The 14,514-nt window shown below is 39.5% G+C and overlaps 3 protein-coding genes across 3 annotated transcripts; 1 reads left to right on the top strand and 2 right to left on the bottom strand.

The window, feature by feature from the left end:
- Positions 1-503: 503 nt before the first annotated feature.
- On the top strand, positions 504-1,454 carry LOC310662537 (olfactory receptor 10A7-like; the record flags this gene model as incomplete). The annotated part of the gene is made up of 1 exon (XM_083409473.1): positions 504-1,454. One exon carries the CDS (start codon positions 504-506, stop codon positions 1,452-1,454), a length of 951 nt encoding a protein of 316 aa, XP_083265599.1.
- A 3,463-nt stretch (positions 1,455-4,917) lies between these two features.
- LOC310663369 (olfactory receptor 2AP1-like) lies at positions 4,918-5,871 on the bottom strand (the record flags this gene model as incomplete). Its single annotated transcript, XM_083411182.1, has 1 exon — positions 4,918-5,871. One exon carries the CDS (start codon positions 5,869-5,871, stop codon positions 4,918-4,920), a length of 954 nt encoding a protein of 317 aa, XP_083267308.1.
- Positions 5,872-9,287: 3,416 nt separating this feature from the next.
- Positions 9,288-10,244, bottom strand: LOC310662536 (olfactory receptor 2AP1-like; the record flags this gene model as incomplete). Its single annotated transcript, XM_083409472.1, has 1 exon — positions 9,288-10,244. The coding sequence occupies one exon, from the start codon at positions 10,242-10,244 to the stop codon at positions 9,288-9,290; it is 957 nt and encodes a 318-aa protein (XP_083265598.1).
- Positions 10,245-14,514: the final 4,270 nt, after the last annotated feature.

The raw sequence follows: 14,514 nt of genomic DNA, 5'->3' as shown, positions 1-14,514 counted from the left end.
ATTATGTTTTTAGTAATTGTTGATTTTATCTTTAAGCTGCCTTGAGTCGGGTCAGTGGAAAAGGCGGGGTATAAATAAACATATAATATTTTTAATAATTATACTAATAACTGACCTGTTATTCATTTTGGCTGGGCCAATCCCAAGCAGAAGGCATTTCCATGCATGCAAGTGGAGGCAGGTACCTCTGATTTCTATCTTTTCTCCCCTCATTTTCCCCACATTAAATGTTTTTTTGGAGGGTAACTCCAACTCTAAGGAGAAAATTTTCAGAGGCTTCAACTGCACCATATTGGTAGAAAAGTCTCATTCTATCCATTGATTTCCATCTGCGGTTATTGGGAAGATAAAGAACTGGCCACAATCCACCAGCCACCTAAACATGCCTATTGATTTCAATTAATTTAGGTGTACTTAACTCTGTTCCAGTGTTCCCACACTGACAATAGACCTAGTGGCAGCTATTATTATTGTTCCTGCTGTTTCCTCTAGATTAACTCCACATGGCATACCTAACCTCATGGAATGGGACCTCAGTCACTGAATTTTTGCTACTCGGATTCTCAGATACCCCTGAAATGCAGCCCTTCCTGTTTGCTTTGTTTTTGGTCTTCTACATGGTTACACTTGCTACCAATTTCTTACTTTTGATCACTGTATCAACAGATCGTAGCTTGCACACACCCATGTATTTCTTTCTGGGAAACCTTTCTTTCCTTGAGATCATCTATACACCCAACATTGTTCCCAGGATGCTAACCAGTTTGATCTCTGAGGAGAAGACCATTTCTTTTATGGACTGCATGATTCAGTTTTATTTCTTTGGATCACTGGGTGGCACTGAATGTCTTCTCCTATCAGTGATGTCTTATGACCGCTATATCGCCATATGCAACCCTCTCCACTACACAACTGTTATGAACAGCAACATGTGTGTTTGGCTGGCTGCTAGCTCTTGGGTCAGTGGCTTTCTGATAACCTTAATTACAGTGTTGCTGATGATAAGCTTGACCTTCTGCGGGCCCAATGAAATTGATCATTTTTTTTGTGATTTTTCTCCACTGCTGAAGCTTGCTTGTTCTGACACATACCTGTTTGAAAAGACTTCTTTCATTCTTTCTTCCAGTCTAACATTGATCCCATTCCTACTTACGGTTGTGTCTTACACTTATATATTGTCAGCTGTTATCAAACAGGCTTCTGGCACCAGGTCTAAAAAGGCCATTTCTACCTGCTCCACTCACCTCATAGTAGTCACAACTTTCTATGGGACGCTGATTACAATGTATGTGGTTCCTGCTGCTAAACACTCTGTAGACACAAGCAAGATCTTCTCAATCTTCTATACTATTGTGACTCCAATGATTAATCCCCTCACCTATAGCTTGAGGAACAAGAAGGTACGTGAAGCCTTGAAAAGGCTTGTAGATGCAAAACTTGTCTTCTGGAAGTAGCAGAAATGGATAAATGTAATGAAGCAGGTCAAGTTTGAACTCTTACTTATCTATTTACGGAAGGAGAAGCAAGCATGCAGGCATCCAGATATTGTTGGACTCCAGCTCCTATCAGCCCCAGCCAGTGCTGCTGATGGTAATGGATGATGAGATTTGTAGTCCAGCAATATATGGAGATCTACATGTTAGCCACCTGCAATTTCCCAGAGCTATTTGCCTATTCTGGAACATATAATGTAACTTAACTAAATGACAGCAGGCACAGGTAATAATTGAGAGATGTCAGGGAAGTATAGGCAGTGAAATCCAAAGAGAGAAAAGGGGTTGGGAAGAACAAATTGTTCATCAGAATAACGAACCCAGTAAATGAATTGGAAATTGAACTGTGGTATGGAGGGGCAGTTTGAATCTGGGGGAGGTGGGAGGAACAGCAAAGAAGCCATACAAGAATCAGAAATAATTGTAGAAACATAGCTCTGCCCCAATCCACAAAAGTCACTTTCCCCACACTCCTATCACAGACCTTGCTCCTCAGTATCATCCATCAAGCCTGCTTTTATCACTCCTTTCCCTAATCTTGTTTGCAAGTAGACTTTGGAGCAGAAATATGATTGCTAGGAAAGAGTGACATGGAAATTAGAACATCCAGCAGAGACTCCTACAGTATTCTGGCTTGAATGTATCTGCCACTTTAGGAGCTTAGTAATAAGAATGTTTCATCATGGAAGATGGACAGCGAGAAGGTTACCTGATTATGATGTTTGGTGGTGTAGAAATGATGACTGTATAGAATCATACGGAAGTGATTCTTAGAACTCCATCAAATCCATGTACTGCTGCTAATTGTTCCTAGAAAGATTTTGGTCTATCCTTTTCACAGGTTTCTGATAGCATATCAGTGTATCTGAAATGTTTTAGAATTATCTCAGTTTTATTGGTGTTTAATATGAATATATTTCCATTAGTTAAGCTATATTATATTTGTATATCTTTATTTATTTATTAAAAAACTAACTGTTCCTATTAGTAAACATATTACCATATTTTTCGCCCTATAGGACGCACTTTTCCCCTCCAAAAATGAAGGGGAAATGTGTGTGCGTCCTATGGGGCGAATGCAGACTTCGCGGACCTCTCCGCAAGCAGCGGGAGCGCTCCCGCTGCTGGCGGAGAGTTGCCTGCATGCTGAAGCCTGCGCGCGCTGAGCTCAGCGCGTCCAGGCTTCGCGGACCTCTCCGCTAGCAGCGGGAGCGCTCCCGCTGCTGGCGGAGAGTTGCCTGCATGCTGAAGCCTGCGCGCGCTGAACTCAGCGCGTCCAGGCTTCGCGGACCTCTCCGCTAGCAGCGGGAGCGCTCCCGCTGCTGGCGGAGAGTTGCCTGCATGCGGAAGCCTGCGCGCGCTGAGCTCAGCGCGTCCAGGCTTCGCGGACCTCTCCGCTAGCAGCGGAGGTGCTCCCGCTGCTGGCGGAGAGTTGCCTGCATGCTGAAGCCTGCGCGCGTTGGACCTCTCAGCAAGCAGCGGGAGCCAGCACTGGGCTCCCACGGCTTGCAGAGAGCTGCCTGTTTGGGGGCTGGGGTCGGGGGAAGCTCGGGCTTCCCCAACCCCGCGCCTGGGGGGGAAATAATTTTTTTCCTTTATTTCCCCCCCAAAAAACTAGGTGCGCCTTATGGGACGGTGCGTCCTATAGGGCGAAAAATACGGTATATTTGGACAACTCCATCATTTTGCTTTATTATTCAATATACAGAATTATGCATACCTTCTATTTTTAAAATCAGTGCACACTTCACTTACCATTGCATGTTTCATGATACCTTCTTCTGTATAACTTAAATATTTTTAAAATAAACAAAGTAAGAAACCCCAGTTATTTCAATGAGTAAGTCAATGTGTTGAGATTCCTGCATTGCAGAGAGTTGGACTAGACGCTTGAGGTTCCTTCCAACTTTACAATTCTATTATTCTTATAGCCATGGAAATAGACACCTAAATGTGAAACTTATATTGAGTGAAATTTGCAAAGTTCTGAATTTTGCAGTGCAGTTCCCACATGAAGAAATGTTGACAAAAATACATACACATGTACAGTAAAATTCATAGATTTGTGACATTAACATACAAACATTCATTATATTAGGGCACATTATTTTCCAAAAATGTGTCTCTTTTGCAAAAATATATACAAACATGATGGATTTTCATGAGGACTGTTTTATAATGCAAACTGATGTGGACATGTGGGAAATGAATATAATTAAGATTAGAAAAATGAGAAATGGAGAGAAATTGAAATGGACAGATTCATACATCCCAAATGGTGATTTAACATTTTAGCTACTGCAGCACAAGTCACATTTCTTTATGTGCAGTTACCAAATATATTGAACAGGGATGAGAGGATTTCATTCAGCTTGATATTTTTTGTTCTTCTGGTCCATTCTTTCCATCTTGTTTCATAGATTCAATTGGGGGAATTTTATTTCCTTTTATGAATGCATCAGGCAAAGTTCCAAACTAAGGATTAAAACTGCTACATCCATTAAAGATCCACAATGGAAAAGAGGCTCTTCTTAACCTTTTCACTTCATGACATTGTATCACTGCCCACTATGCCTCAAACATATTTTTTCCTTCTCAGAAAAAAAAAGGAAATCCTTTTTCCAATGGCATAAAATTGTAAGGTGCATTTTCACCAAACCAAACAGCAGGCAAGTAAAGGACTAAAGTCTATAAACTCTAAACCAATCATAGAAAGTTAATTTTACATTCCAGTTAACATACCTTATTTAATAATTACATTTCCAAAAGCTGGAAATAAACATTTAAAAATCCATGTATGGATTTTTGTTAAAGCCACAAGAGGAACGAAACAAATTTAAAGGGGGAGACTCTTTATCAGAATGTATATAGTGCAGTTATAAGAATGTCTCCTAGTAACTGTGTCTGTGTTCGAAATCTCTTCAAAAGGAAGCCAGTTTAGATCATTAGTGGCAATGGAGACCGCCTCTCAGTTCCCTGACTCAACAGTGAAGCGGTAGACTAGGATTGAAAAACTTGAGCCCTAGAGGTCTATGGCAACCCTCCAGACATCCCTTTTTGGCTGTTGGGATTCTTCCCAGACTACACATCTCCTCATGGTGTGACCCTTCTATAAGTTTATTTGCCTGGTTAAAATGTGATCTCAAAATATGATAATGCCTCTTAATTATTTGGATGGAGGATAGACAAATAAGTGGGAATGTGTACAACCCTCTGATTTTCAATGGCTGAAATGTAGCCTATGTGCAAAGGTAAAGGACACATCTATTGTTTCATTCAGTTTGGGGTCGGTCCTCCCCATCACTGAAATGTGGCTAAGAAAGATCCACTAGATCTAATGCAGATGAAATTAATATATATTAATGGTGAACTCCACACATGAAATCACTGGTAGTGACAAGGTTTCCCCTTTCCTCTAAAAAAATTAATAAGTTCTCTGAAACATCTGGAATGATTTTTTAATTGCTTCCTTTACCTCTTTGTTCCTCAAGCTGTACACAAGGGGATTGACTAGTGGGGTGAGCAAAGTGTAGAACAGAGAAAAGAGTTTCTTCAAGTCACTCAGTGAATTGATATTTGGTAAGACATAGACTATCATCAGGGAGCCATAGAAGCAAGCAACCACAGTCAAGTGAGAGGAGCATGTAGAGAATGCCTTTTGTTTACCAGTGGTGGATGGGATTCTTAATATGCTCTTGATGATGAAAATGTAAGATGTCACAGTTATGATAAAGGGTGCCAGTGTACCTATGAAGGATATTATGAAGGCTGTAGTTTCAACCAAATTGGTATCATTGCATGAAAGTCTTATCATTGGGATCAAATCACAGAAGAAATGATTGATTTTGTTGGGTCCACAGAATTGCAGCTGAGATACCAAAAATATTATGAGACTGATAAACAGTGATCCACTGATCCATGATCCAGCAATAAGCATGATACAAATTCTCCCATTCATGAGCATTACATAATGCAACGGTTTGCAAATGGCTAAGTAACGATCATAAGACATCACTGCTAGAAAGTAACATTCTGTAGTTGCGAGATAACCAAAGAAATACAGCTGGGCAAAGCATCCATTAATAGAAATAGTTCTGTCCCCAGTCAGAAAACTGACAAGCATCCTTGGCATGATGGTTGAGCTGTAGCAAGTCTCCAGGCATGACAGGTTTCCCAGGAAGAAATACATGGGTGTGTGAAGATGCTGATTGAGGACTACTAGAATAATAATGAGAATGTTTCCAGCCATGGTCACAAGGTAGATAGGAAGAAAAAGTATGGAAAACAATGTCTGTAAGTCCTCATTATTAAAGTCCAAGAGGATGAATGCCACAGGAGCTGTTTGATTTTTGTCTTCTGTGTTGACATTCAGTTTCATCTAAGTAACATCAGATAATATTAATGAATATTTAGGTTTGAATATGTGATTGAGAAGTTACAGCCTGTTAGCCGTATTTATATCAAACGTGATTAAATCAATGAACTTTTTATTATTATATTAACCTTCTATTGTTTTCTCTCCATGAAGTGCAAGGTAATACACATTCTTCTCCCACCAGCTTCTATCCTCACCTTGTGAGGTTAGGATAAAGGAAGCAAGGATTTGAAACTGGATTTCACTAGGCATGATGTTCTAATCACTACTCCATTCTGGATTTCAAGACTAACTTAAGCCCCATTGATTTGAAAAATCAAGCAATGGTTTCTGGTGTATATCTATGAAAGTTAAGCAATCCACCATAACTCTTTTTAACTATGTTATGAAACTAAAAATGCTTTACTTGTAAGTTCTTTTCTAAAGTTTCGAACAGTGATTGGCCACTATGGCTCTACTTATGTTATTGGACCACAAGTACCATTACACTTGACCATTGACCATGATGACAATGTATAGTGAGAGCTGGAGTACAAAATCTGGTTTGCAGTATTATTATTTTTCAAAAAAATTGTTCCAGTAAAAATCTGTAGCTTGATCATTTTCCTAGGCCTGTTTTACACATACTGAAGTTCTCTCAGGAAGTTACTAGCCAGCTCATCCTTGCATGGCAAAGAGGAGGAACAAAATTTATAGTCACAAATATTTGACTAGAAATCCTGTCTACTAAGATGTACATCCTACTGAACTTAGTGTGGCTTGCTCTCAAACATAGGGTTTATAGGATTACAATCTTAAAATACTGGAAGCTGCTATGTTACCATAGATATACCAATCTAAAATGTAGAATCCAAAAAGAAGTTATTTAAATGATGATATCTGGATAACATAATTAGATTACATGAGTTCAGAACAAAATGCATTATATCAATGAAAAGACATAGGGGACTCCGACAGGCATATTTTAGGGTTTGCAGAACAAATAACAGCTAGATTGCTTTTAGGGCCACTGTGAATGGGGTCAGGTGTGAAATGGCAAGTCCTAAATCTTAAGTCCACTAAGTGGGCTGCTGACAAGCCAAAAAGTAACATGTCCCACTACAATGACAACTCTTTAAGTTTTGCCTTAGCAGTTGTGGGTGTCTTAGCAGTTGTGGGATAGATCCCTCATTAATGTACAAGAGACTGGATTGGCTATTATATTTTCATACTCATTTTCAGATCTTTTACATTAAACTGACAGATTAATGCATTGAACTAAATGGACATTACAAAATCCTAAACACTTTGTTTGGATTGTGTAGCAGAGCTCCAAATTGGTGCTAAAAGCTTTATTTCCATGGATCCTTACCTTAACATCAGAACACATTAGATGATGAATCCCATAAAGTTCTGGATCAATCTACCTTTTCATTGTGGTATTCAGCACACATCTGCTCTCAAATGTAAATTGCATGGATGCCATCCTATTACCGACAATCCCTCAAAACATCCATCTAGAAAATGTCCTTGCATGTTTGACAATTCTCTGTTTATATTGAAAATATGAATGTCTCTTCTTGGTTAATGTCATCCATTGCCAAAGTTATATAATGCACCTGAAAAGTCTCACTGATAAATGGAAGAAACATTTCAAAATCATTTGGGAAATCACTGACTCCCCCCTGATCAGTGGGTTACCTTAATGATTGCAAATTCTCTGTAGTTTTCCCTCCCTGAGGTCAAGAGCTATGAATAAATTCACTAGAAAAATAATCCCTGCCAGTAAATCTTGCGTTCAGAGCTCTATATGATTTTGGATATTTTTTTCCACTGTTCCTTTATTTTGCAAGTTGCAAATCCATCTACCAGCACTGAGATCACCACTCAACCCAGGTTGTTATAATCAAGACAGTGAATACATTATAGTGTAATGCATGTTAGCAATTCATGAGAAACATGTCATGTCTGGAGCCTTGCTCATTCTTCTGCTTGCTTTTAATGAACTTCTTCACCATATCTAGCTTTGAGATGAGAAGTTAGCTTCACTAACTTTGTCTTTTAAGTGCCTAAAGAATCTTTGCAATGTTTTCCTGAAAAAAGACTAACAGGCCTCTGCAAAATTAATTAACATTGAAATGACACACAGGAAGGTTAATTTATTTGTAAATATTTGTTAAACCATCATTTGATGGCTGATATATGAACTTTTACTGTGTGCTATAATCCGTGCTTTCTTCTAGGGGTACGCATACCCCTAAACATTTTGTGAATCTTTGTACAATGGACCCTCTGGATATGAATTAAATTTGTTCCGGGGGTCTGTCTGCAACCCGAAAAGTCCATAGGCAGAGGCGCCACTTCTGCGCATGCGTGCATGGTGAAACCCTTAAGTATACACTTCCGGGTTTGCCGCGTTCGTAACCCGAAAGTTACGTATCCAGAGCAGTATGTAACTAAAGGGTCCACTGTACTTTTGTCCATTTACTATATTTATTTCCCTTGATTTGAACTATAAAATGGTGCTTTTCTTGAGTCAAAATGAGAGTACCCCAAAGCATTTTTTTTAGGGGGAAAAGTGCAGGCTATAATATATTCTTTTAAAGCAGGGTGAGGAACCTCAGGCCATGTTTGCTCTCTAAGCTCCAGGCACACTTTCCGTCCAGGTCATACCCTTCACTTGTCTTGCTTCCTGGAAGGTCTCCCTGAACTCTAATAAAGCCCCTTGCTTGCTGGATTTGAGAGATGTCCATGAAGAAACATCTGGCACTTATGAAAAAAGTCCCCCTGCTTTAGTTTTAAAAAATGAATAGCCAATGTGGTTGGTACTTAGAACAAAAGAAACACAGAAATATAAAGTTGGAAGGGGACCTAATGTTGGATGGTCATCTAATCCAGCCCCCTGCAGTGCAGGAATCTTTTGCCCCTTTGTTTGAATGCCAACAGGAAGCTTAACTAAATCACAATTAAAAAGAGACTACTTTCCAGAGTCCTGTGTCCAAAGTATAGACCAATACAAAATATATAAAAAGTTTCTTTATTAGACACCAGACACCAGAAACATTCATACTGAGGATATAGAATGGTATCTACTTGATTTCTTATTATGCAGTTTCCCCCATTTCTCCCTAAATTTCAATGAATTCTATGAAACACCTTGAACACTTTTTTTCTTGGCATGTGCTTTATGCCATTGTTCTTCAAACTGCATATAAGGGGTTGACCAAATGGTCTAAGGCATATATTGTGGTTGGAAGAATGCCTCCTGATAGTTGTGTCAGTGTTTAATGTCTTTCCAACTTGAGTGTCAACAAGGGCTACAAAGCAGACAATTTTCCAGGATCCTGCCTCTAAAATTATGATTTAACAACATGCATTAATATCACTTCCATTATTAGTCAGCATAAAGCATTCACATTCTGAAGGTAGAAAGTTTTTCCTTAATAATAATGCCTCTGAAGCATCTTGCATGTTTTTTTAATTGCTTCCTTTACCTCTTTGTTCCTCAAGCTGTACACAAGGGGATTGACTAGTGGGGTGAGCAAAGTGTAGAACAGAGAAAAGAATTTCTTCAAATCACTCAGTGAACTCATGTTTGGTAAGACATAGACTATCATCAGGGAGCCATAGAAGCAAGCAACCACAGTCAAGTGAGAGGAGCATGTAGAGAATGCCTTTTGTTTACCAGTGGTGGATGGAATTCTTAAAATGTTTCTGATAATGTAAACATAAGATGACACAGTTATGACAAAGGGTGCCAGAGTACCTATGGAGGATAGTATGAAGGTTGTAGTTTTAATCAAATCAGTCTCATTACAGGAAAGTCTTACCATGGGGGTGAAATCACAGAAGAAATGGTTGATTTTGTTGGGTCCACAGAAATTCAGTTGAGACATGAAGAATATTATTGGACTCATTGCCAGACACGCAATGATCCATGGCCCAACAATCAGCAGAATGCAGATTCTGTCATTCATAAGTATTGTGTAATGCAATGGTTTGCATATTGCTAAATAGCGATCATATGACATCACTGCTAATAAGTAACATTCTGCAGCTGCAAGAGACCCAAAGAAATACAGCTGTGTAAAGCACCCTTTAATAGAAATAGTTCTGTCTCCAGTCAGAAAACTGACCAGCATCCTTGGCATGATGGTTGAGCTGTAGCAGGTTTCCAGGCAGGACAGGTTTCCCAGGAAGAAGTACATGGGTGTGTGAAGGTGTTGATCAGTAACCACTAAAATAATAATGAGGATGTTCCCAGCCATGGTTACAATGTAGATAGTTAGGAACAGTATGGAAAATAACATCTGTAGGTCATCATTGTTAAAATCTAAGAGAATAAATGCTACAGGAGCTGTCTGATTTTCTTCTTTCTCATTGACAGTCAAGTGCATCTAAGGAATAATAGATAGCAATTAGGCATGAATATTTGTTTGAGGATCCTCAGAAGATTAGTTTATGACTTAGAGCAGACTGATATAAATATATCGCTTTAACTCCAAGGAGTTCAGCTGCACTCTAACACTAACGACCACAACATTCTGTGTCTCGTGACCAACTTTCCCCCCTTTATTTCAAAGGTTCCATTTTTGTTTTGTGAGTATATCCAGTATTAACTAGGAAAAATTAAACAAGAAATCTTTTGCAAGAATATGTTGCAAAATTCAGTATAACAATAAAATAATGTGTGTATGTGAAAGAAATGGGTGCAACAGATGTGGGGAGCCTGCGGCTGTCCATCTGGGATTCGACATTTATTCATGATGGCCACAGATTCCAAATTCCTGCTTTTCTTTGGTCTATTTGTTTTGCTTTAGTTACAATAAAGCTCATTCAATTTAGTCTCTCCGGCGCTCACACACTTACTCCCTAGTAGTGATGTTGGAAGATTCTGTTGAACACAAAAAATCAAGCACATTTCCTTATGTTGAGCCCATCTGACGCCCCAAAATGTTTGCAATGATTTATTTCACCACACATCTCTACTAATATATTTTTTTGGAAACATGAACACTTTGTTTAAGGTACCGTATTTTTTGCTCTATATGACACACTTTTTCCCTCCTAAAAAGTAAGGGGAAATGTGTGTGTGTGTTATGGAAGGAATGTAGGCTGTGCAGATTTTGCTGAAGCCAGAACAGCAAGAGGGATCACTGCTTTCATTGCGCAGCAATCCCTCTTGCTGTTCTGACTTCTGGGATAGCCTCACGAAGCCTTTTCAGGGCAACGGGATGAACACTCCCCCTGCCCTGAAGAGGCTTTGTGTAGCTTTCACTGAAGCCAGAACAGCAAGAGGGATCATTGTTTTGCTGCGCAGTGATCCCTCTTGCTGTACTGACTTCGCTTTGCTGGAGAGGCACTGCGCAGAGAAGGAAAGCTGCACAGTGCCCCTTCAGCGAAGCAGGAGTAGAAACGGAGCCCCTTCTGTTTCTCCTTCCACTTTGCTGGAGAGGCGCTGTGCAGAGAGGGAGTGCTGTGCAGCGCCCCTTGTCTAATCCCCTTTTGAGGTCACCCAAGTTAGTAGCTGTCGTTCAGTCTTGTAGCAAGTTCTGTCTTTTAACCATACATTGTGCAAAGTTCTTCCTTTTGTCTGTCCTGATCTCCTACCTAGCAGCTTCCTTGGATGTGTTTGGGGTTGTTGGGTGATATAAGTATCTTCAAGGTTCAGGGTACCCTGATGAAACCCTTCGGTTGTTTACTAAATAGTTTAGTACAACATTTGATTCAGAATATTTTTTTTCTTGTTTTCCTCCTCTAAAAATGAGGTGCATCTTATGGTGGGGTGCATCTTATAGAGCAAAAAATATGGTATTCATAATGGTAAAAGATGGTTAAGTCCAATCAAAGGTGACTGGGGTTTCAGTGCTCATCTCGCTTTCAGACTGAGGGAGATGGAGTTTGTCCACAGACAGCTTTCCGGGTCATGTGTCCAGCATGACTAAACCACTTCTGGTGCAATGGAACACTGTGATGGAAGGCAGAGTGCACGGAAACGCCGTTTACCTTCCCGCCACAGCGGTACCTATTTATCCACTTGCACTGGCATGCTTTCAAACTGCTAGGTAGGCAGGAGCTGGGACAGAGCAACAGAAGCTCACCCCGTTGTGGGGATTTGAACTGCCAATTTTCTGATCGGCAAGCCCAAGAGGCTCAGTGGTTTATACCACAGCGCCACTGCATCCACTTTATCATTAATATTGCTAAGTAGTACATACTATTCCAAAAAGTAAACTATATAAAATAGAAGAATCATTTCAAAATCATCAAAAAGCCTGCTGATATAAGAAAGTGTTTTGTCACATGCCAAAAGGTCAATAAAGAGGGTCCCTATCTAAATCTCAGGCCAGGGGGAGTTTATGAGGCTTGGGCCTTGTAAATATGTACATAAGTCTATTGGATATGGAAGAGAGAGAAGAGGCTGACTGCCACCCAAGAAGATGGTGGCAGATAAAGAGGGTTTAATTCTCCACAAAATCAAATCCCTACAATGGCTGGAGCCAATGAGCGAAGCAAAAAGAATGCATATTCTATGACACATGGAGAACAATCGATTAATCAGGTGTAAATCAGGAAAAGGTTGTTCCTTGTGGTGGCACTGTCAGTGATGTGTTTTACTAGTAGTCAAAGACATTCCTGTTTGCCTAAGCATTTATTATTTAACATTGTTGTACATTACTGTGAAACATTTTGTCAAAAGCAATATAAAATATATAAATTAAAAATCAGATAAACAAGCAACAACAACAAAAAATACCCCATTCACTGAGAGGACAGCAAAAATAAAACCAAAGGATTCAACAGAGTCTTGTATCATTTCCATAATGTTTCAGACTTGAAAATCCTATTACAACATATAGCTGAGTTACATTTTACCTTAAGACACTGGGAGGCAACTGTGGAGGCCATCAGTGTCACAACCGGAACCATGTGATCAATAATGGGGAACCTATGGCTGTCCAGATGTAGGTCAAGGGTGGGGAAACTGTCACCTTCCACATGGACCTGTAGCCAAGCAGCATCTGTAGGGAGAGAAATTCACCACTTCTGAGCAACAATAAAAATCACTTACACAGTGGTTGCTCTATCAGCACACCTTCTGTATCAACTGCTCCATCCCACTACCTCAAGGTGCGATTTCCCCCTCCTAGTTTGAACACAATGCAGTAGGCAATGCTAGTTCAATGTATTAGTGTGCCTCAGAGCATTTGATTTTCCCATAAGGAAGGGAGGGAAATAAAGAGTCCAAGTTGGCAGATCAATTTCTTAAGGGGCCACTAAGTATATAGAATCAGATATAGAACACAAGAGTCCTAGCTGACATGCTCAAAAGACACCAATGGAATTCAATTGATGTGTCTCTCTTCAAACTTAGCAGCCATTTGGCTTTTGGTCATTTGACTCCTAGTCCAAGAGAGAATAGATTGACGTATGCTATTTTAAATCTTCATTTTTACATCTTTTAACTCAAACTAGAAGCTAAATACATAGAAATTTAAATGGGCATGAAACAATGTCCAACAACTTCATTCATATTCTGGACCAGATCACTGAATTCATGCTAAAGTGCTTCTTTCGAGGACTTCTTACCTTAAAGCCACAACACACTAGATGGCTGAAGAGTTGGTTTTGCTTCATCTTAGAATGCAAAGTACTTGTAAAATAATGAAAATAAATGCACTTTCTGCTGGTCTTCAGCACACTCTATCTTTTGAATATATATTGTATCATGTATTCCATGAAAATTTGGCAATCCTCTGTAATAATGAAAAGATTATTGTCTCTGCTTGAACTGTGCAGCCATTGCTGCATATAACCAATCTATGCCTTATATAACCATCTAAATCTATCACTGCATCTGAAAAGTCTCACTGGGAAAGGAGTATGCAAGAGTAGAAAAACAAAGAACAAAAACTCCCATCAAAATCATATGGGAAACCAAGGGTTCCACAATGATTAATGTGTTTTCCTCATTCTGAGAAATCCTTTGTAGATTTCCCCAGACCAAGAGCCCAGGAGAAATCATTGCACCATCTGGACTAGGATTCAGGATTTTAGCTAATATATGTTCATTTGTTTTGTCCTGTTGTATGTTTCAAATGTCTGGCAGCATGGAGAGTGCCACTCTGTCAATATCAGCTTTTCTCAGTCTTGGGTCCCCAGATGTTGTTGGACTAAAACTCTAGTCATCCCTGATCTCTGGTCCCTGCTAGCAAAGGATGATGTGGGGTCCTAAGGTTATGAAAGTCTGACCTAGATGTTCTAATCAGAATAGTGATAACCATGTGCTGGTAATAAGACAAACTAGCTCCAGTTTTTGTCAAGGATGGGGATAGAAACAATTCTGAAGTTGCCTTTCCTATCCAATTACTGTTCTGCAAGCAATCCCATTTCATTTCCCTATGAAAATTATTATAAGGAGATGATGGAATGGCTTCTTAAGATGTGTATGATGTAGCAACATTCCTGGGGAGAGGACAGATCACATACAAAATGGGAGTACTAGGAGAAATTAATAAAATGTAGATAAAATTTTGTCATGTTTTTTTAAAAAATGCAAACGAATGCGGAGAGGTGGAGACCTGAAAATAAGAGGGTGATGAGAAAAGTAAATAAACTAAAATTGAAAGGCTCACAAATCCCATGAATGTGGGCAGTGGAATGCTG

The sequence above is a fragment of the Podarcis tiliguerta genome, assembly GCF_965153285.1.
Source record: "Podarcis tiliguerta genome assembly, chromosome: 13".
Taxonomy (NCBI): Eukaryota; Metazoa; Chordata; class Lepidosauria; order Squamata; family Lacertidae; genus Podarcis; species Podarcis tiliguerta.
This window is presented reverse-complemented; position numbering and strand designations above follow the sequence as displayed.